Source organism: Branchiostoma belcheri, unplaced genomic scaffold (assembly GCF_001625305.1).
Source record: "Branchiostoma belcheri isolate BF01 breed outbred unplaced genomic scaffold, Haploidv18h27 scaffold21, whole genome shotgun sequence".
NCBI classification, from domain to species: domain Eukaryota; kingdom Metazoa; phylum Chordata; class Leptocardii; order Amphioxiformes; family Branchiostomatidae; genus Branchiostoma; species Branchiostoma belcheri.
In genome coordinates this window covers 1,223,507-1,238,219 of record NW_017803602.1, presented here as the reverse complement: position 1 = coordinate 1,238,219, position 14,713 = coordinate 1,223,507, and the positions used below count along the sequence as shown (strand labels likewise).

The following is a 14,713-nucleotide window of genomic DNA, read 5'->3' as shown; positions in this document are numbered from 1 at the left end:
ACGAAGACTCAGTGATTCGGTTGAAACTTCCGGTTAGTCAATTTTTTTAAGTTGAAGAACAGTTGAATTCTCATTATGTGGGTGTGTTTTGTAATTTACTCAACACACTGGAAATCGACCCCCAATTTTAAGTTAAAAACAGTGTCCAATGGGCTCTGTTTAATTCGGAATCCATCCAATCCACTATAGATATAACTTATAGATATAGAATTAGGTATTACTTGTACTAACTTGATAATATTTTGACTTCCTCAGAAAGTGTTAACAGCCTTACACAAGTCTTGTTTGCTGTTGTGGTGCCATTAGATATTGCCATGTGCAGACACTCATGTCTTCAGTTTTGTGCTACTAGTAATCTTCACTGGGTATTTTCTGGTGGTGGAATAGAGTATAACATTCCTGTTGTAAACTAATGACAGGTGTATCACTTGACTTCTTTATCTTTCATTGTTCACAATCATTTACTTTACCTATGCTCGATAAAAATAAAATAAGTTGAGACAAAGTTGATTTGACTTTCATCCCTCACCCCCACCCCAGGGCCATGAGTACTACAACCCACAACAGCAGAAACCTTGCATCCTGCTGCGCAGCTGTGCTGAGGAACTCAAGCCTAGGAACAGACGGACCTAGAGATGACTAACTACTGAGCAGAGACCTAGAGAGACAAGCAAAGTAGATGCAGTATAAACTACATGTACCTAGACTGTGTAAGAGAGTAGCCAAAAGGAAGCAACATGCAAAACTATATAAAGTTCTACCCAAGATAATATCATGCTAGATTACGTTAAGACTACTGCAAAGGCATATGGAAGGCAAGACATGTTACTGATAATGTATGTAGGCTAGTTGCCCATAGTTGTCCTACCTGCACTGAACAGATTGTCTGATAGGGTAAAAAAGACTATGATCATGAATGTTAGTGAACCTCATGCAAGTAAACTTGTTAGGTGATATTGCCACCCAAAACAATATCTCTCAAAAGGGTTAAATCTTTTTTGTCCCAAATACTGATGACATAACAAGGTTATCTGTTAGTAATTAGGATTAAGGGAGTTGTGATAATTTGTTTTCATACCACTGTAGTATTCACACTGCTGTACAGATATTTAGGTCTGCATACATGTCCTGGTAAAACTAACATAACTTGTAAGGCATGTAATACAAGAGTTCGGAGAAGTCACCTACGTTACATTAAATATGAGCTTTTGTAAATGTTGTTTTCCTTTTGCCTCATTGATAATGGAAATAAGGGGCCTTGCAGACTAAGTGCTTGCTGTGACAAGCACTGCTATGTGGGTAACTGTGAGTGGTAGACCTGGACGTGTTTTGGGTCTGAAGTAACAAGGTTTCTTCAATAACATCCAACAAGTCCAAATATAATTGCCATCTATTAGATCCATCCTCATATGGTAAAAGTGACACAATTTTATTACAAACATGAAGTAACAGCTGTTCCTCCTCTGAAGGATAAAGGGTATGAGTGGGATAGGGGGAAGAGTTGAGAAGGGCTACGAGTGGGGTAGGGCTAAGAGTTGAGGAAGGCTACGAGTGGGGCTGGCAGGGGGAAGAGTTGAGGAAGTGTAGTGAACATAAGTTTTTCTTAGAATTGTAATGGAGATTTCTTAGCCTGAGTGTCAGCCTTGTTAGCTTTCGTCCGCTACCCAAGGTCCGCTCCCCGGGAGCGGACCTTGGGTAGCGGACGAAAGCTAACAAGGCTGACACTCAGGCTAGAGATTTCTGGCTCCACCACATACAACAATAATCATTCAATCGTCACCATGGTAATGATTTTTATTGCATTCCTTGTACCTTATATTATCCAATTAGTATCTCTCTGGGGGTTAACTAAATCTGGCAGGTAAATTTTGAAACTTAACTTAAAGTTTGAACATGAACGCCTTTTTTTTTAAAGAAAGCCCATTTCATCAACCTTTCACCTTTTTCTATTAAAAAAAGAACACACAAAATTCAATTCTCTACTTGTCAAATTCGACCCATAGCAGGGAGGTTTTTGGCAAAGAACAAGCTGTACTACAGGGCCTAGCGCCTGCTGTACTATGCAACCTGGGAAATTTTACCCCCAGGCGCAATGCATCTTGGGTATGGGAAAATGGTTACTGTGTGTGGTCGGCGTCAAAGAATCAGAAATGAAATGGCGTGATTTTCTTCAGAACTGGGAGTAGCGCTACTTACATATATACTATTGTACAAAGACAGGTAGGTCTTTGCTTTGTTCTACCCCATGATTCGTGGTAATGATACAGCAGTGATCATACTGTGTGTGTTTTATCTGACCAAGGGCATTTTTGGGGGTGGGGGGCAGCTGTGTACCGCGGGCTTCAGTGCTACTGGTATATCGGTCTATCCCCTATATGGGGGCCTCCAAGGGGGGGTCCCGACAACGCTCTACGCTAAATTTTGAGAGCCGGCTACGTATTACGCTGAATTCCGGACGCCTCTCTACGCTCTACGCTAAATTCGAAAGATTCCGGACGCACTATGCAGAACTCAATCTGACAATCACCTAGCAACTACATGTTTGCGTGAAAACCTTTTGATTTATTACATGTAGAGGTGACATAACTTGAATTAAAAGTAGTAACCGGCGGTCACTTCCTTATACATTGAAAGTATAGAATACAAAACGGGGTATTCAGTATTACCGCAGGTACCAACTTGACCGCGAGTCGATCGCCCGAAGATCGGAGGGAGATCCGTGAATGGAGGTAACATGGCCGTAGCCAGAATTTTGAAGGGGGGCCAACTTTGAAAAATGAACCTTCTGAAATGGCATTTCCTGCGTTTTTAGAGGGTTTCAAAGAAAAAATCAGAGATAACTTTTTCAATGACAAAGTGAGCAGTTTTCCTACAACGGATTCCAGCCTTGCTGGTGACACGAATCAGTTCATCTTTTAAAGAAAAGTCTTGGACCTTTAGATAAAAAGTGGACCAAAAAGTGGACCTTTGAGCCTTGTGGGGTTGTCGTCCGAAGGTAGAAAAGGCCGCAAACAATACAGTGTAATTTGTCAAAATGACTCAGCTGCCGATTGCTGACGGTCCCGCGTTACCCATCACCCGCACAATGACGGGGATGACATTGCTCTTTTCGGGAGTGTCCTCCATTACCCTGGCCATTGATCAGCAATGATGTTCCCGCTAAGAAACGTCTTGAGGGCCCCTATTGGGCCTTACAAGTCATGTGGTTCTAAGGCCTTCTACCCTCTTCATCTGTGGCCATCTGTGGCGTTTGGCCAATGGTCCTCCTGTACGTCACCGATGGTAAGGTCAATCTCGTACCCAGCGCATTGTGGGATCATTCCCATGTGTTGCCTTGTTCTTGTGTATGGCTCTGGGAACAAGTCTAGTGGATTGTTCGATTGTATAGAAGGGGGTAAAGCAAGAAAGACCTCGAGCGCCGCGACAACCCGGCACTTGCGAGGCCTCGAGTTCCCGTTTGCGGCTTGGATTACGCTCTACGCACAATTAATCAATTACGCTTTACGGTTAATTCCCGATAGCTACAACGCATTACGTAGAATTAAAACAGCGAATTACGCTCTACGCCAAATTCGCCAATTACGCTCTACGTTGAATTAGAGGGTCCGTCTACGCTCTACGTAGAATTAAAACGGCCGATTACGCTCTACGGAAAAGGGCTTGGGGGCCCCCCTATATCAACTCCTCTCGGACTCCCCCGTTCCCCCGTAGCGGTAATTCTGTGCTCTTGACTACCGAAGGAAACAGGACCGATACTAGTCTGGCTTCCAGGCAAGGTAGAGAAACCAGTGCCTTCTTGGACAGAAAAATCGAATCACGGATCAGATATGTTGGGGGGTGAGCGGCATGCGTTATTTAATTCCCTATATACATGTAATCTTTACTTAATATCTGTCTAGTTTGTTTGATGTTTTTTTTTATTTCTAAAATTATTAGAAAATTCAATATGGACAAGTCGATCGACGTACCACCGACAAGATGTTCTAGGAACAAGAGAGGCAGGCCTAGGAGGGGCAAGCAGACAACAGAAAAGGAACGGCAGGACAGACGGAGGAACAGGGACATTTTATTGGAGGAAAAACATGAAGGAAACTTGTCCCAGTGGAATGAGAAAACCCCAACTGATGCAGAACAGATGGCAGGTGGTTCTGCAAAGCAAGATAAGCAAACACCCTTTGTATGTGAACAATGTGGATACAAGGCAACTTACAGATCTGGCTTTCTGCAACATATGAGAAGGCATACAGGTGAAAAGCCTTACAGGTGTGATCAGTGTGACTTTTCTACAGCATGGAAGAGCCACCTGAAACGACATATGGTCACACACACTGGTGAAAAACGCTTCATGTGTGGAGTTTGTGGGCACAGAACACCTGATAAGGCAAATATTGTTCGACATATAAGGACACACACTGGTGAAAAACCTTTCAAGTGTGACCTGTGCGATTATTCTAGTGCAGATAAAGGTAATTTAGACCGACACATGCTTAAACATACCGGTGAGAAGCCCTACATGTGTGGGGAGTGTGGGTTCAGGACAGCCTACAAGTCTGAGTTAACAATACACATGAGGAAACATACAGGCGAGAAGCCTTACAAGTGTGACAAATGTGACTATGCTGCTGCCTCAAAACGTGATTTAGACATACACACCTTCAGACACACTGGTCAGAAACCCTTCAAATGTGATCAATGCGACCATTCTGCACTACGTAGAAGTGATTTGGACAGACACATGCTTGTACACACCGGTGAGAAACCCTTCATGTGTGGGGAGTGTGAGTTCAGGACAGCCAGCAAGTCTAACCTAGCTGTGCATATGAAACAGCACACAGGTGAGAAACCCTTCATCTGTGGGATGTGCGGGTACAGAGCAGCACAAAGCACCAAGTTATCCCGACATATGAAAAAACGTACAGGTGAGAAACCCCACAAATGCGACCAGTGCGGCTATTCTACCACACGGAAATACATTTTAGACCGACACAGGATCAAACACACTCCTGAGCATGCCTTCATATGTGGAGAATGTGGATTCAGGGCAACCCATAAGGACCAACTACTTCTGCATATGAGAATGCATATTGTAGAAAAAACTTGCAAATTGGACCAGAATGATTTATCTTCTACACAGAAATGCATTCTAAACCAACAGAAAGTGGCAGACACTGTTGAGCAAACTCATATCTGTGGGCAGTGTGGATTCAAGGCAACTCACAAAGACATCTTACTGCTGCATATGAGAATGCACGTCGAGCAAAAAACTTACAGATGTGAGAAGTGTGACTTTTCCACTGCACAGAAATGCATTTCAGACCAACACAAGGCTAAACACGCTGGTGAACAAACCCACATATGTGGGGAGTGTGGATTCAAGACGACTCAACAGGACCGTTTGTTTCTGCATATGAAGATGCACATTGATGAAAAGACTTTGAGTGTGACCCATGCAAAGTTGAAAATATAAACTAGTTTAGGCAAAGATTAGTGTAGGCAAAGATTAGGGATGGGTACAAGTTTGGCTAGACCAGGCCTGATTTGGAATAAGAGAACCAAGTAGCCTCCTTTGCAGACATGTGGAGTGGTGGTAGCCTCTACCAGGCTTGGGGAGGTGGCTGGAACACGGCAAAATGTTCTCTCAACGGACAAACTCCCTTGGCATGCTTATCTCTCTATTTGGCCAATTTCTACTCTTTTCAGCCACCTCCCCAAGCCTGGTAGAGGCTAGAGCGGTGGCATTTGTTTGGTGGTGGTTGTGGTGGTGGTGGGGGGGAGCACTGATCTAAAGGCAGCCAGAGGGAGTTACATGCCAGAGGGAGTTAAGCTGCAGAGGGAGAGGCTTTCTCTGCTGCATAACTGGAATGTTCTACTGTTTACACAGTTAGGAACAGTTCACATTTCGTGAGGAGGGAGATGGAGTGTAGTAGTATGCTGTAAAAACAAATATCGGCCTTTAAAGTAGATGTATTATCACATGCGTTACATGCTTCAGAGATGTTGGAGTCTCAGATTATCTTGTTACTTGTAATGAAATGGTTCACCATACTAACAATGGAGAATGGTACCCTTAGTCACTGGAACAGGTTAGTGGCACATATTAATGTTATGTACTACATGTATATATAGGATGGAAGCAGAACCAATAGAAGCAAGTTATTATCTTTTTAAATATATAACCTTACACAATCATGAACAGTGAAAACTTTTTATGTGCTATTGTCATGTATATTGGCTCTACTTACATTGCTGCAAAAATAAAATATTATTGCATTGCATTGTATTTATACCTGGTAGATGTTGACAAAAATGTACAATGGAATGATATTTCATGTAGCTAGCAACTCTATCCTCATCTTAACATTTGTTCTTGTTAGATAAAATGTATACATTGACGATGTAATGGCATTGCACATATGGTTAATTCTTTTCCTTTTTTGCTGGCCCCTGTGTTTTGTTTTAATTCAAAGATTTTAATTCTAACCAAATTTTGAGTGCACATACAGTACGTATGTATACAGTGTAAGGTAAGGCTACTTGATGTGGAAACATTAATTAGCGGTACAGTAGCCTGTGTATACACTTGGTCCTCTTTTACCATGCCGTTGACATGATTTGGCCTCCACAAAATACTGCATCTTCTAGTTGACAAAATCTATATTTCAATATACTTGCTGAATTACATGAATCATAATAGCAAGTATAGGATTTTCTGATTAAGTATGCAAATGAGAAGTATGATCATATCACTCATCCTACATCATTATTATTGTGAAATGGATGTAAGAAAATGTAGACTTCCCTGAAACAATTTCCAACGCAAAATTTGAACTCACTAAGGTTTCCTTAGACATCCCTAGCCTGGTTCATAGTAATAGGTTTCATCTTTCTTCCTTAATTTCTACACTTACCTATTTCTGGTTTTGAGTTCCCCAAAGAAAATGGCATAAAAAGTAGAACAGTACCATCATTACACAGCATTACGACCAAAATAAGATTTCTGTGATATTATAGCTCATCTTGAGTTTTTGTAGCAATCCTCATTGAAAGTTTTTATCAAAAAAGCATCAGCAGTTCTGCTAGGGCGACCAAACTTTAATAGCTATCCTGTACACTAGCTCGGACCCTGGAAACAGTCTGGCACCCAGGTTAGTTCAAAGGTCAACAGCTGATTTATACATATACATGTATGTACTAAGTGGCCAAAGTTCAAAACATGAGTACAGTCGGCACGAAGACGCAACCTTTGGAAACGCTTGTTGGTCTGGAGATCAAAGTTTGCAAATTTGGTCGAAGTCTGAATGAGATCTCAGAAGAGTTGTGAACCCTTAAGATAGGAGTAGTTAGTGAAGTTACAAGAGGGAACAAAAATGCTCCAGCCCAGGGGTGACAGGAAGGTGTTGTGCGCCGGTCTGATCTGTCTGGATATCCTGAGTGTGGTGGACCACTACCCCGTGGAGGACACTGATAACAGGTACATGTAACGTTATCTTCTGTCGACTGAACAAGGTCTCTCGTACGACATCACGCCCAGGTGGTGGTGGTAAAAGGGAGGGGGCGGGGCACGACCTAATACGGCCGGGGATTCATAGTAACCAGAACCAAGGACGAAAGTAAATAAATAACTTGAGCATCCAAAAAATAAACAAAGTGCTGGCCACATTAAGTTCATCTACCAATGACCCTTGTGCCGATCCCCGTTTGTGGTGGTGAACTTGTAGCCTAGTGTCAATCGTGGTTCGGGATGGCTTCCTCGGGGCTGCTAGAGCTCTTCGCCGCCGACTGAATTCTGTCAGGCGGTTTTGTTTTGCACGATGGGGGTTCAATTAGCCCCACCACGATCAAATCAACTCCTACCGTGCAGAAACTCCCACCAGGCGGCCGGTTGAAATGGGCGGGGAAAACTAATATAGTCCCGAAGAATGCCCGCCCCAACTACCATAGAATCCAGGACACCAGGCTATTGCTCAACTTTTGTTACTCAGGCCAAAGCAAGTAATTCTTATGGGACATGAGCGGGCGCGTATTTGTATATCCGTGCATTTATCCCCCCGGGGAATGGACATGCAATAAAGTTTCAATTAATTTTCGCCTGATATTTAAAATAAAAGATTTTAAAAGTAAAAACAAGAAATTTTGTTGCCCTCTGACAGTGGTCAACATGCTGAAAATGGGCAAAGATGTCTGTTGCCATGCCAGAACATGGATGGCAGATAGATGCATAGTTCATCATGACTCTGCCTGAAAAATTTTAATACGTAATGTTGCAAATTGCCAATTAAATGATTATGAAATGGCCAATCAAAAAGCAATATTGATTCACATTCAATTTCACAAATGTTCATTATTTGTAAAATACATGTAACACTTAATATTATTTGGGACATGGCATCTGTAACAATTGAATTTGTCTAATTCCAGAATTGAACGTCAGATCTGGCAGAAGGGAGGGAACTGTGCCAACAGTGCGGCTGTGGTGGCACAGTTAGGAGAACAGACTGCGTACTTCGGAACTTTGGCTACAGGAAGGGCAGCGGAGTAAGCTATAACTATAACATTAATGTCCCTTCTTTTCCTTATGATAATATGCTGATATGTTAAAACCTAAAGTCATACTTATCATAACGGTCTATAGCACCGCTTACTGGCTAATCTCCAATCATATCATAAGGTGGCAAGGCATTAGCCATTAGCCACTGAAATGGACACTCCACTGGCCAATGGATACTGCCTTGCCACCGTATGATCTGCTTAGAGATTAATACTGGCAGTATGTTCCCTTTCTGTTCAGTGCTCAAGATGTGGACTGAGGTAAGGTAATTTTACACAATATCACATGTTGAAAATCCTTTCATGGAACACAGGTAATTTATAGAATTTCCTTATTGTATATTTCATATCTATGCAAATTGCATACATAAATACATAAAAATGCTACCAAAAATATAAGTTTCCTGGCAAAGGTAGTAGAGTGCATTCTCACGGCTTCAATATTCAAATGAGGAAAACTTCAGGCTGCCTTCCATTCTGTACTGTAACATACCTAAGACAGGCTGTCATTAGGGTACTGGCCTGGAATCCAGGACAACTAACATGTGGTAGTGGGCTGTTGGAAAACTATTCCCTGGATTTATAACTGCGGTTTTTGTGTTGTATTAAAGATTACCATAATTTGAAAAGGTATGAAGTGCTCAAATATTGGGTAAAGAATATGATCAACTAATATGATTTATGCATCATCATCTTCAGATCATCAAAAGAGGACCTTAATTCACAATCAATGAGGAACATTCATGATATGTCAATCATGAAGGTTAATGTCATTTGGCAAAGGTATGCTCATATAAATATTTATTCCATGGCTATTTCCAGCATGGTTCTGGATGAGATGCGGGAGTTTGGGGTGGATGTGGACCAGGTTGTAATGCATGATGGGTATGCCTCTCCCTCCTCAACTATCATTATCAACACCAGCACAGGGACCAGGACTATCATACATGCTGACAAGTAAGGCAACAGCAGGACATGTACAAAATAACCCAAAAAGTATAGAATACTATTTGTAGCAATCAGTAAATTTTATGATCACCATGATTAAAATATTACATTGAAACTCTGGTTGTCTACTACATAATTTGATTTAAGTTGGATTTTACATTAGTCAATCGACTTGGCCAATTAAAGCTTTAAAATGTTAACTAACTCTTACATTACTTTTCATTACTGAACCATCTCCCAGCAACCTACCTGAGTTGACCTTGTCAGATTTCCACAAGCTAGACCTGGACCAGTACAAGTGGATACACTTTGAAGTAAGACAGGTTATCTACTAGTAGTAGTTTTCTTCACTTTTATGTTAATGTAAAGACAACAATTTGACTTGAGATTAAAGCAGGGAAGAATATGTCAAGATATGTGCATGCACCTTAACTTTTTTTGTTTACATCTCCTTAAGATTCAGTTTGTTGTAGGCACACTGATTTCCTTCTTCCCACGCGATTGTATAACAAACTGAATCTAAAGGAGAGAATCCCATGACTAAGGTTACAGCACACTTTCATCTACTGTCCATACCCCACATGCTGAGTCCATACTATAGCGATGATGCAATCACACAAATAATCAGCATCTTTACCTTGTACAATACCTGTGCATGCTACAGTTATTACTACATGTATTCCTGATGTATTTCATTGTATGAGCTGTATCTAATTTGTGTATTTTCTGAATTTTTTGTGTAAACTTGGTTGTTAGGGCCGCAACATGACAGAGGTTGCTAAGATGGTGGATGCTGTGCAGGAGTATAACCGCAGTCGCTCCATGGAGGACAGAGTCATCATCTCCGGGGAGTGTGAGAAAGCCAAATATCATCCAGAACACTTCATCTCGACAGTAGATGTAGTGAGTCAGAACTTCCTTACAGTTCTTAGTATTAGTTTTTTTAAGCAGCCTTTTTAAGCTGACAGACTGTTTCTTGCACCATTTTTGCTGACAATTTTGCTTACAAATTAACATGATGTCGGTATATTTTTCAGATGTTTGTTGCTAAGGAGTATGCCCAGCATCATGGCTTCCCCACAGCCCAGGCAGCAGTGGAGGGGTTTCACAGAAGGGTCAAGAAAGGGTGAGACGTCATGGACAAAATTCATTCTAATGTCATTTTACTAAAAGCCTTTCTTCTACAAGATCAACCGTCAAATTTGAAATCAATCAGACATTGTTCATGTCAGAAAATGCTGCATCAACACCGGAGTCTAATTGTAAAGACAGCAGTTCAGCAAAGAGTTGCTAGATGTCTCTTAACCTTGTATTCATATTTCTCATCTCATTTTCATGTTGTGCCCTCAGCGCCACGGTGGTTTGTGCATGGGGAGAGTTGGGAGCAGACGCCATGGGGCCTGACGGTGTCCACCACCACGCTGACGCCTTCTCCCCTGACCAGGTTGTCGACACACTGGGGGCAGGAGACACGTTTAACGGCGCGATCATTGCAGCCATGTGCCGCAGCCTACCTCTGGAGGAAGTGCTGAAATTTGGCTGCAAGGTGGCTGGGAGGAAATGTGGACAGTTTGGGTATAGAGGACTAACTATTGGAGAGTAAATTACCCCAACATTACTGTTTGAAAGAGTCCTCAAACAAAATGTACAATCTTCCTCATAGTGTAAATACTATCATCAATGAAAATGTGTAATGAAAATTTGTGTTTTAGTTTTCAAAGTAGATGCAATTGTCCAATATCGTACATTACATGACTGAATTGACCTGTACCATTCCAATCAGCTAGCAATACATATGCAATTCCATTAGTAAGTATGAGTTCCATGAAAACAGACAGACTGTAATATATTCAGTCATACCGGTAATTCCTTTAGGGTATAGAATTATTGTGCTTGATGGCTGAGTTTATGGCTTTGTCTGTCTGAAGTGGTGTAATGCTTGATCATACAACCCACCACCCCACCCCTTCCAAAAACACTTTCCACATAGGTCTGTAAACTTGAATCTCATGAAAGCCCAAAATACTTCCCAGAAGTCTGATAAACTCCCTGATTCCTTGTTTATCCATGCAATAAATTACTTTCAACACAACAGTCAAGGATACAAGGAAACACAGTGATCATAATGATAATTTAGATAACTATCCTGCAACATTATCAACAGCAGTAATACATGTACATGTACTAACATACAATCATGTACACTGTACAAGTCTTCAACAGATCACACAGTTACTTAGCATTGGTGACTTTGATGCTACTGGTATGTAGAAAACATTCCCAACATGGAATGTTAAGATGGAAGAAACTTATAATTAAAGCCATTGAATCCTTTTATAGTATTGTACTAAGACCAGACAGTATTTTGTATGAAATTTCTTACAGTGGATTAAATCAGATTATCAGCTATCATGTTTACATCACATTCAAATATTAGGTCCCATTAGTACACTGCCCTGTAGCCTATACTAGTATTGTTAAAGAGTCCTTCATCCTACATTCATCCTTCAAGTGTATTTTTCCTTCTTTGAGCTGGATTTAAAAAGATACATAAAATGCCTTAGTCCACAATACCACTATTGTGACTCTTCAGATCCTGGTTCTCTCCACTTTTTTTCTTGAGGAGAAGGGGAGAGCTCACGTGTACTGGCAAGACAACTGCAGTGGTTGTGAAGTTTTCCAGTGACTGATTAGTGATCAGAGCTGGTGTAGAGAGTGTTTCTCAGGAACACTAGTTGAGGTAGGTGCTGCTGCACACCTATAGACGGTGAGAACATTGTAAGACATCACTTCCAGAATATACACTGTCCTAATTCAGAAACCTCCTCATACACACGGCATGAGTTTGCTATTCTCATTTATAAATACATGTAGTACAGACAGCAACTTTTGTTCAGATACATAAGTGCTTATTGAATTAATAACACAACAGGTACAGTTTCAGAAAAATACTGGTTTTATATCAAAATCTGAAAATACTACATGTACCTGGTGGGAACACAATCATCAAACTTTCATTATCCTCACACGTATATCAAAAATAAGACAATAGTCATACATATAGGTCAAGCAAACAACCTAAAATAGGCCAGTTCAGTTTGATACACATACACACATGCACCTCTTGCAAAACAGCAAGGCCATGTGAATATATTGCAAAGGGAATATTTCTGTACCTGGATAATGTTGCACCTGGTCAAACCACCTGGACACATTCTGGTACTGCTGCTTCTCAAAGAAACTTAGCCGGCACTGGACATCAAACCAACAAGTACAACATGTAAAGAACAAATAAACATGATATATGATTTTCAAAATGCTAGTACTTTTGATTTTGAATACATCAAAGCTTTCAAATGGCCACATGACTTTAAACATTATTGATGGGGAAAAAAGCCACCTGTGGGCTGTTCCGAGATGCAAGTTATGCATTAGCAATAAATTATACTTCTCAACTACAACTACGGTATATCTCATATATAAAGGCCAACATTTTCATTTCTTTTCCCCTTTTTTCTTACTAGACTAAATGTATTTTTTCTGACCTTCAAAGATGGGCATGTTCTTTCTCCAGTGATATACACAAACACCTCTTTGGTCATGCAGCATGGAAAGAAAAACTAAGCTTAACTTGTAGATTTGAGTCATAATCTCATATATCTAAGCTCACCATAACAGGGTGCAGTCCATGGTACATGATGAGGTCAGCTAGAGAGAAGTGGAACCCCAGAAAATACACCTTGTCTAACAGGTAAGAGTTCAGCTCCTGCACAAGATACAAACATAGACCGGTACATCAAACACCGAACACACAATAGACTGAGGTTTGTTAGTTTTAAAGAGGTGCTACTCTGCAATCTTTAAACGGAATGTAACTTACATACAGTAAAGCTTACTACATGTACACATAGTTTATAGCGTGTACGTACAGCAGTAGGGTAGGTCGTAAGTTTATAACTGATTATGATGATGCCGCCATAAGATAATCCCTTGTACTAAGTTGTAGTGTAGGATACTAGTATTCTACTAGTATATCTTAGTAATTTAGTATATCTTGATGAAGTTGGGGTCATCATCGACTACGATGGACGAACATCACTAGTATATCTGTATATAATAGTAATATAGCAGTGTGACCATGGACTTTCCATGCATCTGCTACGGCATCCATAGCACAACTGAGTAGACATGGAAGTACTGCGCTCTTTTACATGGTACTAATATTTTCTATAGATAATCTTACCTTAAGCATGGCTTGGGCATCTTTTTTCTCCACACTCCTGTCCACTATCGTAACTCTGTATTCTAACCACTGAGCGATCTCTGCCTGGTCTTCAGGAGTTGTCCCAAGAAGCTTTGCTCCACCTGATGGAGAGGACCTGGCTAGAAACTTGGATATCGTCGCCAGTCCTGTCAGTGTTTTGCCATTACCGGTGTGCAGTTGTGGTACCTACGAAATGAGAAGAAATGAAAATACAGCTTCTACATTTTGTACATGGCTCTTGTTCTTTCCCTGCACCATCAGGGAATAGCATGAACTTGAGCCTGGTGAGGTGGAGGCGGGGTCAGTTCAAATCTGAACTGGCAAGAACTCTGCTGCATTGAACTCTGGAGTCACCCCAACATGTCCTTGTATATAGGTAAAAGATTGTCTTGTCCTTGGCCTTTGCACACACATAATATGTTCTCTTCCATATCCTTTTCTTTCCCTATGTTTATATGTTCTGGATCACATGCGATAATAAACCGAGTAATGGGGATATCAGTGAGGAAGAAGAAAAGTTAAATTCCCGCTTACCCATGATTGAAGCACCGTGCATGTAATTTATTGTTGCTGAAGCAGCAAATTTATATGATACAGATATCACAGCTTGGACAGTTGGAGTCATCATTTCATTAAGTCCCCTCATTTCTATGCAAATCATGCTTCTTAATAACCTAGGAAAATAGTTCCACGGCCACCTGAAGACATTATGCGTTCCCCACCTTGATCTCTCCTTGTGTGGTGACTTTATAGGCAGGCGAACCGAGGAAATTCGCCAATGACTTCACTTCTTCTTCTACTCCGACCGCCATGCTGGATTTAGAATAATCCAACTGCCATATACAGGGGAGGTAATATCTACGTACTTTGCTTTGAAAGTTTATGAATCAACAACTCGGCAAAAACGTACTTTAGTATTCAAATTTAGACCTATATAGATTTGGAGATAGGTTT

General features: G+C 41.0%; 3 protein-coding genes across 3 annotated transcripts in view; 2 read left to right on the top strand and 1 right to left on the bottom strand.

Moving 5' to 3' along the window:
- Positions 1-5,587, top strand: part of LOC109469697 (zinc finger protein OZF-like) — a 6,553-nt gene extending 966 nt beyond the window's left edge. Inside the window, exon 2 of the mRNA XM_019768265.1 lies at positions 4,867-5,587. Coding sequence (XP_019623824.1) covers positions 4,867-5,467 — 601 coding nt within the window. The 3' untranslated portion in view covers positions 5,468-5,587. The remainder of the gene's footprint in view (positions 1-4,866) is intronic.
- A 999-nt stretch (positions 5,588-6,586) lies between these two features.
- Positions 6,587-11,218, top strand: LOC109469714 (ketohexokinase-like). The gene is made up of 7 exons (XM_019768293.1): positions 6,587-7,471; positions 8,419-8,535; positions 9,370-9,504; positions 9,737-9,809; positions 10,252-10,398; positions 10,533-10,621; positions 10,846-11,218. Exons 1-7 carry the CDS (start codon positions 7,368-7,370, stop codon positions 11,096-11,098), a joined length of 918 nt encoding a protein of 305 aa, XP_019623852.1. The 5' UTR covers positions 6,587-7,367; the 3' UTR covers positions 11,099-11,218.
- Positions 11,219-11,607: 389 nt separating this feature from the next.
- LOC109469727 (eukaryotic translation elongation factor 1 epsilon-1-like) lies at positions 11,608-14,613 on the bottom strand. Its single transcript, XM_019768314.1, has 5 exons — positions 14,482-14,613; positions 13,739-13,945; positions 13,166-13,261; positions 12,672-12,747; positions 11,608-12,253 (listed from the first exon to the last, which is right to left on the bottom strand). The coding sequence occupies exons 1-5, from the start codon at positions 14,569-14,571 to the stop codon at positions 12,186-12,188; spliced, it is 537 nt and encodes a 178-aa protein (XP_019623873.1). The 5' UTR covers positions 14,572-14,613; the 3' UTR covers positions 11,608-12,185.
- Between the last annotated feature and the right edge of the window lie 100 nt (positions 14,614-14,713).

Excerpts from the sequence above, each read along its gene's own strand:
- LOC109469727 (XM_019768314.1), bottom strand. The coding sequence starts at position 14,571 with ATGGCGGTCGGAGTAGAAGAAGAAGTGAAGTCATTGGCGAATTTCCTC. Across the intron at positions 13,946-14,481 it reads CCACACAAGGAGAGATCAAG|GTACCACAACTGCACACCGG; the intron begins GTGGGGAACGCA and ends CTCATTTCGTAG. Across the intron at positions 12,748-13,165 it reads ATGGACTGCACCCTGTTATG|TGCCGGCTAAGTTTCTTTGA; the intron begins GTGAGCTTAGAT and ends TTTGATGTCCAG.
- LOC109469714 (XM_019768293.1), top strand. The coding sequence starts at position 7,368 with ATGCTCCAGCCCAGGGGTGACAGGAAGGTGTTGTGCGCCGGTCTGATC. Across the intron at positions 8,536-9,369 it reads GCTACAGGAAGGGCAGCGGA|CATGGTTCTGGATGAGATGC; the intron begins GTAAGCTATAAC and ends GGCTATTTCCAG. Across the intron at positions 9,810-10,251 it reads ACAAGTGGATACACTTTGAA|GGCCGCAACATGACAGAGGT; the intron begins GTAAGACAGGTT and ends CTTGGTTGTTAG.